This window comes from Trachemys scripta, chromosome 1 (assembly GCF_013100865.1).
Source record: "Trachemys scripta elegans isolate TJP31775 chromosome 1, CAS_Tse_1.0, whole genome shotgun sequence".
In the NCBI taxonomy this organism is placed as follows: domain Eukaryota; kingdom Metazoa; phylum Chordata; order Testudines; family Emydidae; genus Trachemys; species Trachemys scripta.
Window position 1 is genome coordinate 237,886,358 of NC_048298.1, and position 20,760 is coordinate 237,907,117.

At 43.8% G+C, this 20,760-nt stretch overlaps 1 protein-coding gene across 7 annotated transcripts in view; it reads right to left on the minus strand.

Moving 5' to 3' along the window:
• The window catches only part of TFDP1 (transcription factor Dp-1), a 118,170-nt gene that overhangs the window by 86,584 nt on the left and 10,826 nt on the right, over window positions 1-20,760 (minus strand). For all 7 annotated transcript variants that reach the window (XM_034758116.1, XM_034758113.1, XM_034758118.1 and 4 more), the window contains exon 3: window positions 5,000-5,066. In XM_034758116.1, coding sequence (XP_034614007.1) covers window positions 5,000-5,066 — 67 coding nt within the window. The remainder of the gene's footprint in view (window positions 1-4,999; window positions 5,067-20,760) is intronic.

Here is a 20,760-nt window from a genome sequence, read left to right on the forward strand (position 1 = left end):
TCTAAGACAGAAGAGCTGTGTCCCCATTGATTTATTCCTGACACCATCTGGAGAGAAACAATTAAGTTACCAGTGCTTTGGGTTCAGAAAACCCAGAGTAACACTGGTACTGAAGGTATTCAGTGTTCCTCCAGGATGTTACAGAGTCAAGCAGCTGAGACACAGCCAACAGCTTCAGTGGGAATTCCTCAAAGGGGAAAGTGGATTGTCACATTCCAGGGTGCAATCTAGATCAGTAAGGGATTGTGTCACCGCCTGCCCTGCAACCTTGGTTACCTCGCTATGCTTTGCTGTTGTAGCTCCCCACCTGAGCTACTCAAATGGTCCACCAGCATGGTCCACCCTGAGTGTCTGTATAGCTGTAGTCCTGGTCCAGTAGCTCTGATCCCAGCAGCCTGTCAGCAACACTCTAGTCACACCTTGGCTTTCACCAGCTTTGGTTACTACTTGCAGGGTGACCCCAACACACTCCCAGTTCCGAATTTTCCCAAAACATGTGTTCTGCACTGTCCAGCCCTCTTCTGGGAAGAGTCCCTAAAGGAAACATGCCGGTGGCAGAGAAGGAAAACAATGCTGCCTCCTCTTCGGACTCTGAGTTTGAATACTTTCTTTTCATTTTCCTCAGAGCAGGATTACACAGAGATCCAGAAAACTGTTTTTTGGTCACAGAGTTGGCTAATGGCACTAAAGGAGTCTTCAATGCAGATATAGGCTTCAGTGACAGTGCAGACTGCCCAGGTGAAGTCTGCAGCTCCAGACAGTACAGGATAGGAATCTTGGCCACTGTAGGCACTGGCCTTGGGGAGCTGGACCTCAGGCTCGACAATGAGGGAGACAAGTCAGGAGCAGCTTGATGTGTCTCAAGTGTCTTTACAGAAGACCTGGGCAAAGAACCAGAACTCAAACCTCTCATAGGAGTAGCAGGATGGTCCAACTGGAAGCTTACCAAAGTAAAATGAACTTGCACCCTGAGATGCCCCTCATTCCTCAGTCAAGGAATAAAAGCATGGCAAAACTGTGCACTGAGATACTATGTGCAATTCTCCCAGGCACAGAAGACACCAAACACATCTCTGTCTCAGAGAAGATAGCTGAGTGGGTTGCATCTCTTTTGAACCCTCTATGGGGTTCAAGACCTGCCATGATTTTGGGGATAACCCAAGGCTAATTGTCCCAAGTAACCTAACACTAACAACAGCTTGTTTTCTTTGAATAGTTCCTAACTAGTCTCATGAACAGGAAAGGTATTTCCATTAGCTCTCGTGGCAGCAAAGAAGGAACTGAGGCGTGGGGGGGGGGGTGCACTCCCATATACAGATGGAGCTGATGACATCATCCTAGCACAAGAGTGCTCCTGCCCTTTGCACTCAGCAGACACTGCTTTTCTATACAGCTGCACAGCACAACATCAGAGGCACCATATCCCATGCGTGTGAATGCACAGAGACCTTCAAAGAATAAGCCAGAACTTTTTTGGACATAAACAGCAATACTGCCTTCCACTAATGCAAGCTCCATCAAGCATTTTCTAGCCTTTGCAAAGCCTCAAACTAGAGATTTTGTGTGTCTCAAGGAGAGGCTCAGAGTTTTCAGCTGCAATGGTGATTACAATTGTATTTCCATGATAGACTTATTCATAAATTATCCTTAAGAATGCTTATAACTTGAACTACATCACTCCTTCATTCAGTTTTTTGCTATACGATTCAAACTGGTGACAGGCAAAATATAATTTTTGATCATTTTTTCTATGCTTTGGCCTGACTAGTAACTCAGTTTATACTGAAGATATTCCAAAATAGCTCACTGTTGCATCAAAGGCAACACCAACTGAAGAGGTCTTCTGGGACTTAAATAATAAGATCTGAAAAGATCTTTCAAAATACATTTCAACTGTTTAGATAATCTCTTGAGATCCTGAATATCAAGTTTCAAATTTATCGTTGATGCAGTGCACAAACATGAATAGTTTCTTGTTTAAAGTTGGCCTCCATACTACTTAAACAGTTCATATTCACCGCTACACAATCTGAATTCAGAGCAACTAGTTTTGACTTGAGTTATTCAATCTTGTTACCTGCAACTCCTAAAGCAGTTTTCTGTGCAATATGATCAGCTGTAGCAGAAAATGATGTGTACCAATTCTTGTTCAGCTACAGACTTGTCACTGGATCAGCCATCAAAATTCCAATGATAGTTTGATGTATTCCAGTCATTTTTCAAATTTTTTTTTTTATAAAGTCAGCTGTAACAAAATACTAAAGAAAGCCCAAAATCAAATCAAACTGTTTCACAGCAGACAATCAAACTGTAGCCAATTTTACCCACTCAGCCTTGGTTGGCAACTGAAACTATCACTTGTGTTCTGGCAAAGACAACTGCCTTTGAACTATCTAACCGTGGTCTATAGTTTAGAAGGTTCTATTGCTCTGCTCTATCTTCTCTCTTCCTTACCATTAAGCCATCTCAGCCCCCTGAACCCTCCAGCTACTCTCCCCATCTGACTGGCAGATCTATGTTGCTGCACCTTAGAACGGAGGAAACTGGACACTTTTTCATGAGGAGGTAGCATTCCTACTTGTCCTGGACTTCTGAACAACAGAACTTTTCCCAGCCTGGGTAGTGTCCACATCTTATACAACACAGAGCCCATGCCCAAAGGCTCACTGTCATAGGTTCATGTTTTCTCAAAGACATCCTTCAAGAACTTCATGGTAGCTACAATAAATTTTGCATGCTAAAATTTATCAAATTTGAGGGATCAGGAGGTAAAGCTTTCAACAGCAGACTCTGGGTACACCTTCACATTCTTCATGGAACCAGAATGGAGGAAAATCTGATAACACACTCAAAAGTAGCAACGCATAACAAACACAAACAAGGATAGAGATATTACAGCCCAATAGGCATCTCTCAATGTTTTTAATCCAACACTGAGGACTGATTCCTGCTCACTGAAATCCAAGGGAGTCTTTCCATCATCTTTAGTGGGAGCTGGTTAGGGCTCTTATATAATGATACGCAATTTATAGATTAGATAGTCAATGAAAACAAACTCTTCTTCAGTACATCATATACAGTTTGATTTGAAATGCCTGTTTTAAAAAAATACCTACCAAACCATAAGGTACAGATACACCTCTACCCCGATAGAACGCGACCCGATATAACACAAATTCGGATACAACACGGTAAAGCAGTGCTCCGGGGGGGCAGGGCTGCGCACTCCAGTGGATCAAAGCAAGTTCGCTATAATGTGATTTCACCTATAACGCGGTAAGATTTTTGGCTCCCGAGGACAGCATTATATCGAGGTAGAGGTGTATTGTCAAAAACGCAGCCATGTAAAATTGACACCTCCTTTGTCAGCAGATCTTAAGATGTACCTGGATATTTTAGTGACAAAAATGTGTACTTCTTTAAACTCCTGTTAACACTGTAGAGTCTATATAACAACGATCAAGTTTGCTGGATTCTATTCTAGCTCCTCTCTAAAAAGAGAGATTAAACAAGTTCCAATAACAGGGAAAGTTTCACATTCAATTACATCTGTAACCCCATTGAGGATAATGCACAGGATAACTGAGGGCACAATTTGGACTGCCGAACCTTATTGGTGGCGACACACAAGCCAGAAAGAACAAAGCTTGATTTTCAGACAGCAGGCAGAGTCTGCAGGGCTAGCACAAACTTTATTTAAAACTACTTAAAAAGAGAAAATTTTATACTGAATTACATTTAAGGCACTGAAATGAAGCTCTACTTATTTTCTAGTCACTTTTCAGTTGCCCTGAAACTCAAAATAAACTTCTCCATAGTCTACTTTTTAAAAATGATTCACAAATATCAAGAAAAATACACCAACTCTGGGCGTTATGTGCTAAGTGAACTGAAAAGTAAATGAAGCATTCAGTGTATTACTCACTTCAATTTTGGGGGTGGAGGGTCATGGCAGAAGAAAGTCTCACCTACCTAGATACACAGACTGCTAACTCTTTTTGCTTCATGTCAACAGTCCAGAGTACACTCTTCTGGAAATATCACATCTACCAAGAAAAGCCACTAGGACCAGCCCGGCACAATAGGAGTATATAGGGATATTTTAAAAAATAAATAATTAAATCAAAGACAAGCCCTTGTTTTGTTTTCCAGGATATAAAAATAGGGGGAAAAAACCTATGAATCCATACATTACAATTAATGTTCAACACCTACACTCACCAGTCTAGCTTTATAGTCCTGTTGACAAGCAGAGTACAAATGGAAGGGTTACAGAGAGAATCTACCTCAGAGAATCAGGGGGGGAAAATAAGGAAATCAAATTTCCTGATAAGTTATAAGCTGTGTGTTTCTCTTGCCTTTGCTAATTGAAGCATTCAGCACATAACATTGCATCAGTTTAGTATCTGAGATCATGTGTCACATAGAAATAGAATTCTACAGCCTATTAGAGTACAAAAATGTTTAGATCCCTGCAGTAGTGAAGACTTAGACAATGCAGCGATTACCTAACTGAATTACTTAGTCAGGAAAAACACTATCTCAGGCCTTGGCTGTAACTTGGACAAATCCCCTGTAGATATTGACAGCCAACCACTACTGTAGCCATGCTGAGCGGCAAGCGCTTAGCCTAGACAGGCAAAGACAATTTAAACAGCGATTTGCACTAATCCATTTTCTCCAACTGATAAAATGAACTAGTGCAAATCATGGCTTACAGCACCTTTGCCTGTCTATGCTAGGTGTCTGTACCAGTGCAGCTACACTAATGACTGGCCACCTATGGAATGCCAGCTGAACCACCAATGAACTTCACACAATTGTAGCCATAGTAAATCTGCAGAACTGGTTAACTAGAGTATAAAAATGAGCTATAAGAAAAGCTTTATAAAAAACTGTGCTAAGGAAGCAGTTGTCAAGGTCTTCTATTGCCCATAACACATTTAAGTATATCCAAGGACAAACCTGAAAGTATCTTTCTGATAAAGTATTTTCTTACCTTTTCCAGGACTAAGGTTTTGGTCTATAAAAACCTTAAGCTCTCCATTGGCTTCAATTAGTCCAGCCTAGAAAAGAAAAGAAAAAAATTTACATTTACAATATATGTAGAAAGCTGTAAGTTCTTTACTATTAATTTTAAAAGGTCTTATGTAATTTGTTAAGACTTCCCCAACCCAGGTTTCCAAATTAAAACTGCAACTAAATAACTATTGTATCTCCACCACAAAATGGCTAAGTATGTAGTAAATAAAATTTTGTGGAAAATGTCTGTTTAAAATACTTAAATAGCATACTAACAACTATACCGGTGACATAATCCACAGAAAAAAAATCACTAAGACCATCCCACAAAAAAAACAAAGCAGGGAGACAGAACAACAACAAATTTCTACATCATTATCCAGAATATGCTTACAAAATTGTCAGTAAAATTATAATAAGCCTTGAGTTAAGAATAAATATCATAAGTATACATATATGTGCTACCTCTTAATGATCAATAAAACTCAATTTCCTGAACTTATTAACTGCTAAATAGGTTAGTAGCCAGGCCCCACCTGGCAACAGTTGGAAGAAAAGGACAAAAACAACGAGGAGTCTGCTGGCACCTTAAAGACAGATTTATTTGGGCATAAGCTTTCATGGGTAAAAAACCTCACTTCTTCAGATGCATGGAGTGAAAATTACAGATACAGACATAAATATATATTGGCACATGAAGAGAAGGGAATTACCTTACAAGTGAAGAACCAATGTAGAAGGCCAATTCAGTTAAGGGGGATGTGGTCCACTCCCAATAATTCATGAGGAGGTGTCAATACCAAGAGAGGGGAAATTGCTTTTGTAGTGAGCCACTCCCAGTCCCTATTCAAGCCCAAATTGATGGTGTTAAGTTTGCAAATGAGTTGTAGCTCTGCAGTTTCCCTTTGAAGTCTGTTTTTGAAGGTTTTTTTTGTTGAAGAATGGCAACTGGGAGCTGGGGGGGGGGAGGAGAAGAGCAGCGCCAGGGAGCTGCTGGGGGAGGCGGCACCCATGACATCTAGGAGCTGGGGGGGCCCCCTTGGCACCTGTGGCAGTGAGGATTTGCTGGGAGCACCCCCTGTGGGGGCTCAGCGCTCCAGTCACTGCAATGACTAGGAGCTCCAGGGTCCGCTGATGCACGAAGCAGCTGGGAGCGAGCTGCCAGGAACCCCACCTCCTGAGGCAGCTGGGAACTCCAGGGCCCCTGCCGGTTGACAGCTCCAGCCCCGCCACCCAGGGGTGGAAGTGGAATATGTCATGGAAGTCACAGATTCCATGATGTAAACTTAGCCTTACTGAATAGTTTCGAACCCAGGACTCACCCCCTAGAGGACCGCATTAGACACACCTTGCCAATTTGACACAAACCATTGGTAACTACTTTTTGAATATGGTCTTTCAACCAGTTGTGCATCCACCTTACAGTAATTTAATCTAGACCACATTTCGCTAGTTAGCTTATAAGACTGTCAGGGAGATCTATATCAAGAGCTTTACTAAAATCAAGGTATGTCATGTCTACTGCTTCCCCTCCTCCACTAGATCAATAATTCTATCAAAGAAGGAAATCAAGTTGGTTTGGGGTGATTTGTTCTTGACAAAAATCAACACTGACTATCCCTTATAATCCTATTTACTCCTGGGGGAATTCTGCACCATTACATGAATGAATAATCAATGACCCGTGCATATTTTTAGTTTTTCCACGCAGAAAAAAAGCTTCTGCTGAAAAGTTGTTGCAGTTCCACCTCTCCCCCCCCCCCCAACAGAGGGCACTGTGGTGATAGAACACAGCAGCAGCTCCCAGACAGCTAGGGAAGAGAGAAAACCTGCAGAGCCTTCTTCTCAGCGGACCTTTGAGTCTTCAGCTGAATGGAGTGTTTCATCCTTTCTGCTGCTAAAAACCTCCATCCCTTCAAAGGCTAGGTCCTCTACAGTAATTCTGTATGCCAGATGCTGGCAGCTACGAGGCCAGTCTCATCTTGACAGAGATGGCTAACTGATGTCATGGCCATGTTGGACACAGCCATGGCCATCTATAACACAGTTCTCACCTCCATCTGGCCCTCTTATGTCCTGTAGCTTGTATCTTCAACAGGAAGGTAGTGTCTTTGGAGGAACTTCATAACTCTTCCTCCCACATCCAACCATTAGAAAAAATAAAAAAGAGTGGCAGTGTCTACCAAAGTCCCTTTGCCAGCTTCCAATACCATTGTTGATAGGGAGGGTGCTCCTGTCAGGGGCTGTAGAGCTCAGTATGCCGTAGAACTTTTGGACTTTTCCTGGAACACTGTGCTTTCATCATCCAGTGTCTTTGATCTGCGACATGAGATCTTGGAATGTCCTGACGTCATCAACTGCCCTTGTAAGGGATGGTGTGTCTACCTCATCTGGCCAGGACGTGGACTTTAGACTGAGTCACAGGTTGCTACTAACTCCTCATTGTTACAGCAGAATTGAGGCTACTAGCCCCTGATGGCAGAAAGTTTGTATTAGGAAGGGAAAGATGCAAGCTGGATGCACACCATGCTCTGACCAAAAGGGCTTGAAGTCTCCGTTCACAAGTCCAAATAGTGGACTGAGAAGACCAGCAGGGTGGCTTGGTAACAGCACACAAAATACTGGATCATCTCTTCTCCCACACAGCCTCTGCCAGCAACAAGGTAGATAAAAATCATTTTAAAAAAAATGATTTTTTTTTATTTAAATCTGATTGTTTTGATAAAATGCTTCTTGAGGAAAAAACCTATCTAAAGATAGTTGTCATTAAGCTACATCTTTGAGCTATAATGTCTTATCATGGAATAAGGATTATAAATTCTAATTCTATAGTATGAGACAATATATTCATGGAATGTGTAAGAAAATTTTGTAAATGAGTACCAATAGTTTATGGATTAGGGGACCCAATCTTATGGGGTTCCAGAGGCTTCTGTATAGATTATTTAGGTTAAACTTTCTATCTACCGAATAAGACTCAGTGGTCAGTCTAGAAGATACCAACAGAGATGCTTAGTTTTGCAGATCTCAAACTCTGGATTTGTGTCTCTAGAGATAACATGCTTGTTAACAGCAAAAATGTTTAGTTAGTTATTTAACTAGCTAACTAACTTACCTCAACCCTCTTGCCCCTCTGCAAATTTGTGTACACCGAGTCAATCCCTTACCTCTCTCTAAAAGTGCAAAGTTTCAAAAAGTTAAATTAATAGAAGATTGTTGTGGGCACAATAGATCTGGACAAGGAGAAGAAGTCTGGAGATAAATGCGAGAAGGGAGGGACAGGCAACAGAAACAAAAGTGAAACTGTTTGAGCAGCATATTTCAGAAGTCTTGAGGTCTGAGTGTAGCTTTCATTGATTTGAGATCTACCATACCATTCTCTCACTAGAAGGGAAAACCTGTATTGGCAGCAGGCCATAAAGAGAGACCCAGTTTGGGAATATTTTAATGAAGTTCCTCTACCTGTGGGTAAGACAGGCATGCATGAAAAATGCAAACAGTGCAACAAATAAATGCAAGGCTTGGTTGCCCGAATGAAACAACATCATGAGAAGTGTTCCTTCTCAGGAGGAAGCTGCGTTGATGAGGATGATGAAAGGAACGTGTCTGAACATGCAGGACCTTCAGGTTGGTAAACATTTTTATTTCATACTTCTTTCTTAAGGACTGCCTGTCTTCCTTCTGGACCATTCTTGAATTCTCATGTTTGAGATAAAAATATAGTTGTTATTCTATGGTACTATCATTTTAGATGCAGTTGTGATAGCAGATCTTCCTTTTACAATTTCACCTTTCAAGTAGTACTGAGTGTCAGTGAATGCAACAAGTAATACTAAAGGAGCAGTATGGTAATAAAAAACAAACAACTGCACTGACTTATTTTGTTTAGGAGAATCCATCCTCAACATACAGGATTCTGAAGACTATCCACCTTCAAGATCACCATCATTTTCTATAATTTCAGAGTTATCTGCCAAATATAGTGTTTCAGTCATATCATGTATGTCACATAGCCACAGTATCTCACCAGTAGCAAAAAAAAAAAAATCTCCATCATCCGGAAACCACCACAAATAAGTTTGTAATCTGTTGTTTCTTATAACAAAGAAGCCACTGATGAAAAAATTGCCCCGTTTCTTCATGCAACAAACTCTCCTTTCCGTATGATTGGGAACCCACACTTCATTAACATGGTTCAGTCATTAAGACCAGGATACAGTCCACCCAACAGAGCAGATATCGCAAACAAATTGCTGGATAAAGTATCAGGGGGTAGCCGTATTAGTCTGCATCTACAAAAACAACAAGGAGTCCGGTGGCACCTTAAAGACTTCGGATGCATCCGAAGAAGTGACGTTTTTACCCACAAAAGCTTATGCCCAAATAAATCTGTTAGTCTTTAAGGTGCCACCGGTCTCCTCCTTGTTTTTGCTGGATAAAGTGTATGAAAGAGAAATTGAGCAGTGTGCAAAAGGTCTAGAGGGTAAAATTGTTAACCTGAGTCTTGATGGGTGGAGCAATATCCACAATGATCCTGTTGTATGTGCTTGTATGACAGCAGAAGAAAGGAATGTCTTCCTTACAGAAACAACTGATACATCAGGAAATGCACACAAAGCAGAATACGTACAAGTAGCAGCAGTAAAAGCTATAACAAACTGTGGGGAAAAAATTCAAATATCTAGTACGCAGCTTGGTCACTGACAAAGCTGCAAATGTATCCAATATGAGAATAAATTTAGAAGAGTCCCAAGCTAATAACATACAGTTGCAGTGCTCATTTGATGCACCTTCTAGCCAAAGACTTCAGTGTTCCACAAATAAAGGCTAATGTTGTTGAAATTGAAAAGTACTTCCATAACAACCACTTTGCTGCAGCTGTTCTGAAAAAAGTGAGAGGAACCAAGCTAACTCTTCCACAAGATGTGTGATGGAATTCAGTAATGGACTGTTTTGAGCACTATATCAAGAACTTGCCTAATTCGATGACCGTTTGCGAACAAAAGAGTGAAAAAATAGATGACACCATCACAGCCAAAGTTCTCAACATTGGGCTTAAGAGAAATGTTGAACAGACACCGAGTACTCTGAAGCCTATTTCTGTAGCTTTGAACAAAATGCAGGGAAACAGCTGTTTTATTGCTGATGCTGTTGAAATTTGGAAGGAATTGAGTGAGATCTTAAAAAGAGAAGTATGCAATGACAGAGTTAAATTACAAGCATTAAAAAAAACGAGTGGGACAAGCATTATCTCCAGGTCATTTTCTTGCAAATATTCTCAATACTCAGTATCAGGGTCAAACCTTAACTCCTGAAGAAGAGGAGCTGACTATGACATGGACATCCAGCAATCATTCCTCCATAATGCCAACTATAATAAACTTCAGAGCGAAGGGTGAACCATTCAAGAAATATATGTTTGCCGATGATGTTTTAAAGAAAGTCACACCAGTGAACTGATGGAAGTCACTTAAGCACTTAGATTCAGATACTGTTGAAGTGATAATCTCACTTTTAACAGCCGTAGCTTCTTCTGCCAGTGTCGAAATAATATTTTCTTCCTTTGGACTAATTCATTCCAAACTGAGAAATTGTTTGGGACCTGAAAAAGCAGGAAAGCTTGTTTTTCTTTTCCAGATTATGAACAAACAGGAAAATGAAGGTGAAGACGACTGAGTTAGCTGCAGAAGCCAATATTTTAAGTTTCTCACGTTGACCTGGCTGACACCGATTTATTTTTAATATTTCATTTAACTATTTTAGTTAAAAATAATTTTAACAAAAACAAATGTGATTTTAAAAAATGTGAATGTTTAAATTCAAAAATTCATATGCTCGTTTTGTTAAAATATTATATCTTTGCTGTTGAAGAAAAATATCCAGAATATAACACGCTGTTTTAGTTAACTAAAACAATTTAAATGTCTGTCTGGTGATGTTCTCCTCCTAATACAGCACAGCATGGCAAGAAAATCCTCCAAATATTAATGATCAGCCTTCGTTGAATTGCAGATAGTTCACCGCCCAATGACTTCATTTACCAAAGGTAATTGAAGCAGATATTTATGAAATAACTAAACAATCATTCGTTTTCTGATATAGCTGTAAAACTAATCTGAAAAGTTTTCAAAATAGATCACTTTAAAAATGTAAAGTGTGTACCTTCTAAAAATGAAACCTACATCTATCTCTGAGTTGTGAAGAATATGTATTAAGGTTATAAACCACCAAACAAGAATGCACTTTTATGCAGAAATCCATGATTAAATCGAGTCTTCCTGACTAGTGATTTAAATCAAATCCACCCAGGCCAGCAACACTCCTATGGAGCCTCAAATTTAAATTAAAGCTACCCCCACCCTTCCCCAGTGGAATCCCCAGGGACTGAAGAAGTGCAAATCAACAGCCCTTTTTCAGGCATAAGTTCTCCTTTCCAAACATAGATGCTCCAGCTGGTGTAGAAAGGCTGCAATTAAAACTCCCATATACCATCAGGAGTTAGTCAAGCTCAATAAATTGCTGTCAATCAGATCTCCTTTGCACATGTGCAGTTTCCTGGTTAGTTGAGTTAAATAAATGAATAAATAAAAAAAAAGAAAATCAGGCAACTTTTCAGATAGCTTTTTATAGCTGAGTTGACTGAAGCTCGACTGCTAGAATATCACAAAAATGAGTCAATTTTTCTGTAAGAAAGAATCTAGGGCCATGATACCGCCTAGAACTTTGGTCTTTTAGACTATTCTTGAGGCAATACTTAACTGTACTTATAGTTTAGATCTGCAGAAAGGTAAACTTATTGCTTTGATTACATCTTGCTACTTATCCCCACCTTTTGAGCAATATTTGCATAGGCGCTGACTCTGTGGGTGCTCCAGAGCTAGAGCACCCATGGGGAAAAATTAGTGGGTGCTCAGCACCAACCAGCAGCCCCGCTGATCAGCTCCTCTCTGTCTCTCTCAGCACCTCCCGCCTGCCAGTGATGAGCTGTTCAGCGGCATGCAGGAGGCGCTGGATGGGAGGGGAAGGAGCGGGGGCAGGAAGAGGCGGAGCGAGGGCAGTGTGTACTCGGGGGCAAAAACTGGCAGGGCTAGGGCCTTGGAGGAAGGGGTGGAGTGGCAGCAAGGCCTTGGGTGGAGCAGGGATCAAGCACCCTTGAGAAAACCAGAAAGTTGTTGCCTCTGCACAACTGTGTCATCTAAAATGCTTGGAAAGAGGCGGGGTGAGGGCAGAAAGAGGCGGGGCAAAGGTCGAGCACCCCTGAGGAAACCAGAAAGTCAGTGACTCTGCACACTTGTATTATCTAATAGCTCTGAAACTTACTTTTGTTTCCACTGAAATCACTCTGCTCAGCAACAGCTAAGATTATACCGTCCATAGCTCACACAAGTTAAATTACTGCCTTGTCTCTTTCTTTCACCAAAGAAAACATTTAAGAGTCCATAGCTAAAATGCAGTGCAAATCACATTTCTAAGAAGTCAACAACCTCTTAGAACCTATAAATATCTTAAGATACATGTGTGCCAGTGGCCAATAACAGATCTCTCTGCTGGACAAGTTGCCAATACCAATAGTTTTCTTCTCTTGTAGGGAGCAGACAACTGAGCATAGAATCTCCTGCATTCACCCAAGACTACATAAAGAACTCAATATCCTGCAAGTGACTTAAGCACTTTGTTTGCTAGTCTAAGCAAGTATGAATAGCAGGAGTGACAAGAGTTTCATTAACTCATTATACTGGGCTGCTTCTCCAAATTTCACTCCTTTGCCACTACTACACTGTCATTCCTGGGGGAATTCTGTGCCAAAAAATTAAAAATTATGCGCCCAATATTTTCAAATTCTGCATATTTTATTTGTCAAAACAACAATATAATCACACCAGTTTTAACTTTTCTTAGGCCTGGTCTACACTACGGGTTTAGGTTGACTTTAGCAGCGTTAAATCGAATTAAGCCTGGACACGTCCACACAACGAATCCCTTTCTTTCGACTTAAGGGCCCTTTAAACCGGTTTCTTTACACCACCTTCGACGAGGGGATTAGCAATATAAATCGGCCTTTGCAGGTCGGAATTGGGGTAGTGTGGATGGAATTAGACGTTATTGGCCTCCGGGAGCTATCCCACAGTGCTTCATTGTGACCGCTCTAGTCAGCGCTCTCAACTCAGATGCACTGACCAGGTAGACAGGAAAAGACCCGCGAACGTTTGAATTTCATTTCCTGTTTGCTCAGTGTGGAGAGCACAGGTGACCACGCAGAGCTCATCAGCACAGGTAACCGTGATGGAGTCCCAGGATCGCAAAAGAGCTCCAGCATGGACCAAACGGGAAGAACGGGATCTGCTCGCCATATAGGGAGATGAATCAGTGCTAGCTGAACTCTGTAGCAGTAAAAGAAATGGCAAAGTATTAGAAAAGGTCTCCAAGGCCATGAAGGACCGGGACCATAACAGGGACACACAGCAGTGTCGCGTGAAAGTTAAGGAGCTACGGCAAGCCTACCACAAAGCCAGAGAAGCAAATGGAAGGTCCGGGGCAGAGCCGCAAACTTGCCGCTTCTACGCGGAGCTGCATGCCATTCTAGGGGGTGCAGCCACCACTACCCCAACCGTGTGCTATGACTCCGTCAATGGAGAAACACACAGGGAAGACTGTTCGGGGAACGAGGAAGATGAGGATGGAGGTACTGTAGGTAGCTCACAGCAGCAAGGAAGCGGAGAAACCGGTTTCCCCAACAGCCAGGATATGTTTGTCACCCTGGACCTGGAACTAGTAACCCCCGAACTCACCCAAGACCCTCAGGGCACACAGGAGACCTCTGGTGAGTGTACCTTTGTAAATATTACACATGGTTTAAAAGCAAGCGTGTTTAATGATTAATTTGCCCTGGCAATCGCGGCCAGTACATCTACTGGAAAAGTCTGTTAACGTGTATGGGGATGGAGCGGAAATCCTCCAGGGACATCTCCAGAAAGCTCTCCTTCATCTACTCCCAAAGCCTTTGCAAAAGGTTTCTGGGGAGGGCTGCCTTACCCCGTCCGCCATGGTAGGACACTTTACCACGCCAGGCCAGTATCACGTAGTCTGGAATCATTGCATAACAAAGCATGGCAGCGTATGGTCCCGGTGTTTGCTGGCATGCAGACAATATCCATTCCTTATCTCTGTTATCCTCAGGAGAGTGATATCATTCACGGTCACCTGGTTGAAATGGGGTGATTTTATTAAGGGGACATTCAGAGGTGCCCGTTCCTGCTCTTCTGAACAGAAATGTTCCCCGCTGTTAACCACGCGGTGGGGGGAGGGGTGAAGTGATCATCCCAGAGAATCGCGCGCGCGCGTGTGTGTGTGTGTGTGGGGGGGGGGGGGGGGGGGGTTTAACTTGGGTTTGTGCCGCATATTAACCCGGAAACCGCAGCCCCTCCTTTTACATTGAAAACCCATTTTAAATGGCCAACCCAATTCATCCTTGATATGGGAAATGCGCTGCTGTTTGAAACCTTTCCCGCATGTTAAGAAGGTTAAAAAAGCCAAAAGACTGTGGCTTACCATGGCTGCCTGCAAGCCGAAATATGTTGCCTGGGGCACTGCGTGAGTGATCTCTCATACCAAACAGGCAGGCAGAGGAAAAATGCGACCTTGTAACGAAAGAGTGTACCCATTGTTCTCTAAAATGTGTCTTTTTTAACCACCTCTCCCTTCTCCTCCACCAGCTGCAAATGTTTCTCCTTCGCAGAGGCTAGTGAACATTAGAAAGAGAAAATGGAGGACGCAGGACGATATGTTCACGGAGCTCCAGATGTCCTCCCGCACTGATAGAGCACAGCAGAATGCGTGGAGGCAGTCAATGTCAGACATGAGAAAAGCACAATATGAACGAGAGGAGAGGTGGCGGGCTGAATGGCGGGATGAAAAGAGCAAGTGGCGGGCTGAAGATGATAGGTGGCGTCAGCTTGCAGACAGACGGCAAGAGTCGATGCTCCGTCTGCTGGAGCATCAAACTGATATGCTCCAGCGTATGGTTGAGCTGCAGAAAAGGCAGCAGGAGCAGAGACCGCCGCTACAGCCCCTGTTTAACCAACAGCCCTCCTCCCCAAGTTCCATAGCCTCCTCACCCAGACGCCCAAGAACATGGTGGGGGGGCCTCCGGCCACCCAGTCACTCCACCCCAGATGATCGCCCAAGCATCAGAAGGCTGGCCTTCAATAAGAGTTAAAGTTTTAAACTGCAGTGTGTCCTTTTCCATCCCTCCTCCCCCACCCATCCCAGGCTACCTTGGCAATTATCCCCCTACTTGTGAGGAATTAATAAAGAATGCATGAATGTGAAAAAACAATGACTTTATTGCCTCTGCAAGCGGTGCTCGAAGTGGGGAGGAGAGGGTGGGGTGGTTGGTTTACAGGGAAGTAGAGTGAACCAGGTCGGGGGGGTTGGAGGGTTCATCAAGGAGAAACAAAACAGAAGTTTCACACAGTAGCCTGGCCAGTCACAAAACTCGTTTTCAAAGCTTCTCTGATGCGCACCGCGCCCTGCTGTGCTCCTCTAACCGCCCTGGTGTCTGGCTGCGGTTCCCGGCCAATAGAAGCTGCAGAGCTGGAGTTCCTGGCGGTGGCAGTGTACAGAGCCCCCCTGGCCTTCCCTCCCCCTAGAAGCTGCAGAGACATGCAGAGCTGGGTAGGGCGCCTGCCACTGCCTGCCCCCCTTACCTCCCAGCACGGGTCCCAGTCCTTGCGGTGCCTCCTGCCTTCCCCCCAGCAATGTATATGTGAACCAAGAACTCTTTACAACAGAATAACTTTCAGCTAAAACACACACACACACACACTTAATTAGAACTCTATATAACAGTTCAGAAGACATTTTAATGCCTCACTCTTTCATTATATCAGGATCTAATTCTCTGTTACACTAAGATCCTTTACACTGTTCTCAGCAGCCAGGCGAGTTGCCTCAACCTCCCACCCCGCCATAAATGTCTCCCCCTTACTCTCACAGATATTGTGGAGCGCACAGCAAGCAGCAATAACAATGGGGATATTCTTTTCGCTGAGGTCTGAGCGAGTCAGTAAGCTGCGCCAGCGCGCTTTTAAACGTCCAAATGCACATTCCACCACCATTCGGCACTTGCTCAGCCTATAGTTGAACAGGTCCTGACTACTGTCCAGGCTGCCTGTGTACAGCTTCATGAGCCATGGCATTAAGGGGTAGGCTGGGTCCCCAAGGATCACAATAGGCATTTCAACATCCCCAACAGTTATTTTCTGGTCCGGGAAGAAAGTCCCTTCCTCCAGCTTTCGAAACAGACCAGAGTGCCTGAAGACGTGAGCATCATGTACCTTTCCCGGCCATCCCACGTTGATGTTGGTGAAACGTCCCTTGTGATCCACCAGGGCTTGCAGCAGCATTGAAAAGTACCCCTTGCGGTTTATGTACTCGGTGGCTTGGTGCTCCGGTGCCAAGATAGGGATATGGGTTCCGTCTATGGCCCCGCCACAGTTTGGGAATCCCATTTCAGCAAAACCATCCACTATGGCCTGCATGTTTCCCAGAGTCACTACCCTTGATATCACCAGGTCTTTCATTGCCTTGGCAACTTGGATCACAGCAGCCCCCACAGTAGATTTGCCCACTCCAAATTGATTCCCGACTGACCGGTAGCTGTCTGGCGTTGCAAGCTTCCACAGGGCTATCGCCACTCGCTTCTCAACTGTGAGGGCTGCTCTCATCCTGGTATTCTGGCGTTTCAGGGCAGGGGAAAGCAAGTCACAAAGTTCCATGAAAGTGCCCTTACGCATGCGAAAGTTTCGCAGCCACTGGGAATCGTCCTACACCTGCAGCACGATGCAGTCCCACCAGTCTGTGCTTGTTTCCCGGGCCCAGAATCGGCGTTCCACGCCATGAATCTGCCCCAGTGACACCATGATTTCCACATTGCTGGGGCCTGTGCCTTGTGAGAGGTCTATGTCCATGTCAATTTCCTCATCACTCTCTTCGCCGCGCTGCAATCGCCTCCTCGGCTGGTCTGGGTTTCGCCTTGGCATGTCCTGGCTCTGCATATACTCCAGGACGATGCGTGTGGTGTTCATAGTGTTCATAATTGCCGCGGTGATCTGAGTGGGCTCTATGATCCCAGTGCTAGCTATGGCACCTGGTCTGAAAAAAGGCGCGAAACTAGTATCTGACGGACGGAAGGAGGGGCGAGTGACGACATGACGTACAGGTACAGGGAATTAAAATCAAGAAAGGTGGCTGTGCATCAGGGAGAAACACAAACAACTGTCACACAGAATGGTCCCCCCAAAGATTAAACTGAAAACCCTGGGTTTAGCAGGCCGTTGATTTGACGGAGGGAGGGAGAAGCAAATGAATACAGAACAAATCTATTTTTTACATCTTAAGACGACGGTGCAGCGTGACTGATAGCCCTCGGCATTTTCTGGGTGCTTGGCAGCAAATACTGGGCGCTTGGCAGTTAGTGTACTAGGATGGCCTTCAGGCCTATTGCACAATCTGCTGCTCAGGGAAGATTCTGCTAATGTGCGATGATCCAACTTGTAATAGGACGGTTACCAGTCGTAATACACCATCTACTGCCAAAAGGCAAGGGGCTGGTGCAATGCAGCCCTACGGCTGCCAGCCCCACAGCTGCCAGCACCCAGATCGCCGATGAAGGCTACCAGTCTACTGCACCGTCTACTGCCAAAAGGCAGTTAGCTGCTGCTGCTGCTGTGTAGCAATGCAGTCCCACGTCTGCCGGCACCCAGATGACATATGGTGACGGTGAGCTGAGCGGGCTCTATGCTTGCCGTGGTATGTTGTCTGCACAGGTAACCCAGGTAAAAAGGCACGAATCTATTGTCTGCCGTTGCTGTGACGGAGGGGGAGGGGCCTGACGACATGTACCCAGAACCTCCCGCGACACTGTTTTGCATCATCCGGGCATTGGGATCTCAACCCAGAATTCCAATGGGCGGCGGAGACTGCGGGAACTGTGGGATAGCTACCCATAGTGCAATGCTCCGGAAGTCGACGCTAGCCTCGGTACTATGGACGCGGTCCGCCGACTAGAGCACTTAGAGCATTTTATGTGGGGACACACACAATCGGCTGTATACAACCGATTTCTATAAAACCGGCTTCTATAAATTCGAACTAATTTTGTAGTTTAGACATACCCTTAGTCATTTATTTCAAAATACCTGTCAGCAAGTATTCAGGAAATGTTTTTTGACAAATAGATTCCTAACTAGGCATATTACTCAGAGTTCTGTATTAATAATTCATTTAAACTACAATACAGAACCGTATTTCCCGCACTTCTCAGAAGCAATTCAAAGGCTTGGGGGAGTCCGGGGTAACGGAGGAGCTCAGGGAGAGGGAAGTAAATTGCTGGGAAGGAGCCTGGGTGTCAACTTGGAGGGTTGTTGGGTATGGGTGGGAAAAGTATGGAATAAGTGTTTTTGTTGTTGTTTTTTTTGGGGGGGGGGGGGTGAGGGATTGTTAGGGAGCTTCCCCCCATGCAGACCCTGGCTGGCCCCTAGCCTCTCCCATTCAGTCAGGCACTTCTGTCCATCCCCATGTGTTCCTGTACCCCCACATGTCCTTGCAGCCCATCCACGTCCACCTCCATTCAGACATCCACTCCCCGCATCCCCATGTGGCCCTGCACCCCTCTCCCCATCCCCATGTGGCTCTGTGCACCCACCCAGCCACTACCCTGTCCCTATGGGTCCTTGTACCCCCTCCCCATATGTCCCTGTGCCCCCACTCAGCCACCCCCTGTGCCTATGTGGCCCTGCACCTCCCTCCCCCATCACCATGTGGCCCTGTACTTCCACTCCCATTCAGCCCTTGCCTCAGTCTGTCCTCCCCCACTAGCCCTTATGAGCCCCTGTCCAACCCCCTAGCAGCCTCATGCCATCTGCCTTTCCATAGCCTATCTCCTGACCTGGCCTGACAGAAGCTGTGAAGACGACAGGTTTTCTCTCTTCCCTAGCCGGCTGGGAACTGCTGCTATGTTCTATCACCACAGTGAAAGGCAGAACTGCAGCAACATTTTGGCAGAAGCTTTTTTATGTGCAAAAAATTAGAAGTATGCATAGCTCATTAATTATGCACATGCACAGAATTCCCCCAGAAGTACACTGTGGAGCTGACAGTTGATAGTCTCAGGCCTTGTTGCTCGAACAGACAACATCCTCCAAAAGTAACTGCAACCTGCTTTTCAAATAGAGAGCAACTCAAGTCATGGTCATCCCAGATACTTCACATGCACAGAACACCAGGCACACTAACGTACAGAGAAAGTAATCTAGTCTTTTCGCCTGCACCAGAACTCCCATATTACAGTATGCAATGCCAATGGACAAGCTATCAGGGCAGCAGTAGCAACAATCATGTCCAGTAAAAAGCTCTTGGTACTTGCTGCCCTAGACCAGAACAAAATAGATATTTGTTCTTTCAACAAAATTATTAGAATAGTTTCACTGTGCCTGTACTAATACAATATTTTAGCAGTTAAGTGTTGAACATTATTCATTTAAAAGCCATTTTACCTCACCTAAATCCTTACCAATGTATTCTTTAAATGCCTATAAGGTTTATAAAATATTATTCTGAAATAATTATGTGCCTATCAACACGGTATGTAGGCACATGGCAAATTTAATGCAACACATTAAACTGCTTACAAAACAGTAAATAACCTCTCCCACTGGGTTCAATGCCTGATATTACTTCCCCAGATATCTCCAAACAAAAAAAAGCGGTGAGGGGGACATCAAACTAGATGTTCCGATATGTAAAGAAAAAACAGGCAGGAAAAAATGCATATAAAATTCTTTTTAGGACCTCTTTGTGCATCATAAAGAGCACATACAGCCCTCATTTCCATCATGTTAGTGTCATTTTGACTTTTTAAATTTTAGCCCAGCTGTAACCTTTGGATTCAGACAACAGATATAAGTTCAAAGTTAATTTAGAAGTACCATATGGAAAACTATCAAAGCATAAACTTCACATTATTTTAATTACAGAACTGCAATGCATGAGAAACCAATTAAACTTGAAGATAATGGAGTAAATCTAGTTCATACAGATATAAATATTCAAGGTATTCATAATGAAGATTTCATTCAAAAACAAACTGTTGCACATGCATTGGTTTCACAGATCTCATATGACATGGCAGTCTGCATAAAATAGTGAGCTTGTTATTGATATACATTGAATGTATTTCTTTACCAGTAGGCTTCATCAAATAGGTCTGAGTGGTATACAAAATACACCTTTTTCTAAACAAGCTCAGCAGTCTTGTGTCAGGTATTTTCAGTACCATCTACCCATGGAATGATGCTACAATGCATGGCAAATAGACCTCAAATATTAGAAGCTATTTACTTTATTCCTAAGGCTGCGTGATTATATCAGTTACCACAACTGATAAAGCTTTTCTGCAAAGAAAACACATGAATCTGAATTCTGACCTGTGATCTTGCTATCTTTTTACAAACAAGGCATCTTCACACAAAAAATAGCCACGGGCCGTGACACTACAGTCAAATTTGTGCAAGCGAGTTCTTGCACATGCAAAACCCTACTGACTTCAGTGGTGCCCCGTGAAAGTGCCAGGGTCCACTCACACTGATCTTATCACAGGACTAGGGCCTTAAACAGCAATGCAGGAAACCACTCCTCAGTATTTCATAACAACAGCCATACTGGATCGGACCAAAGGTC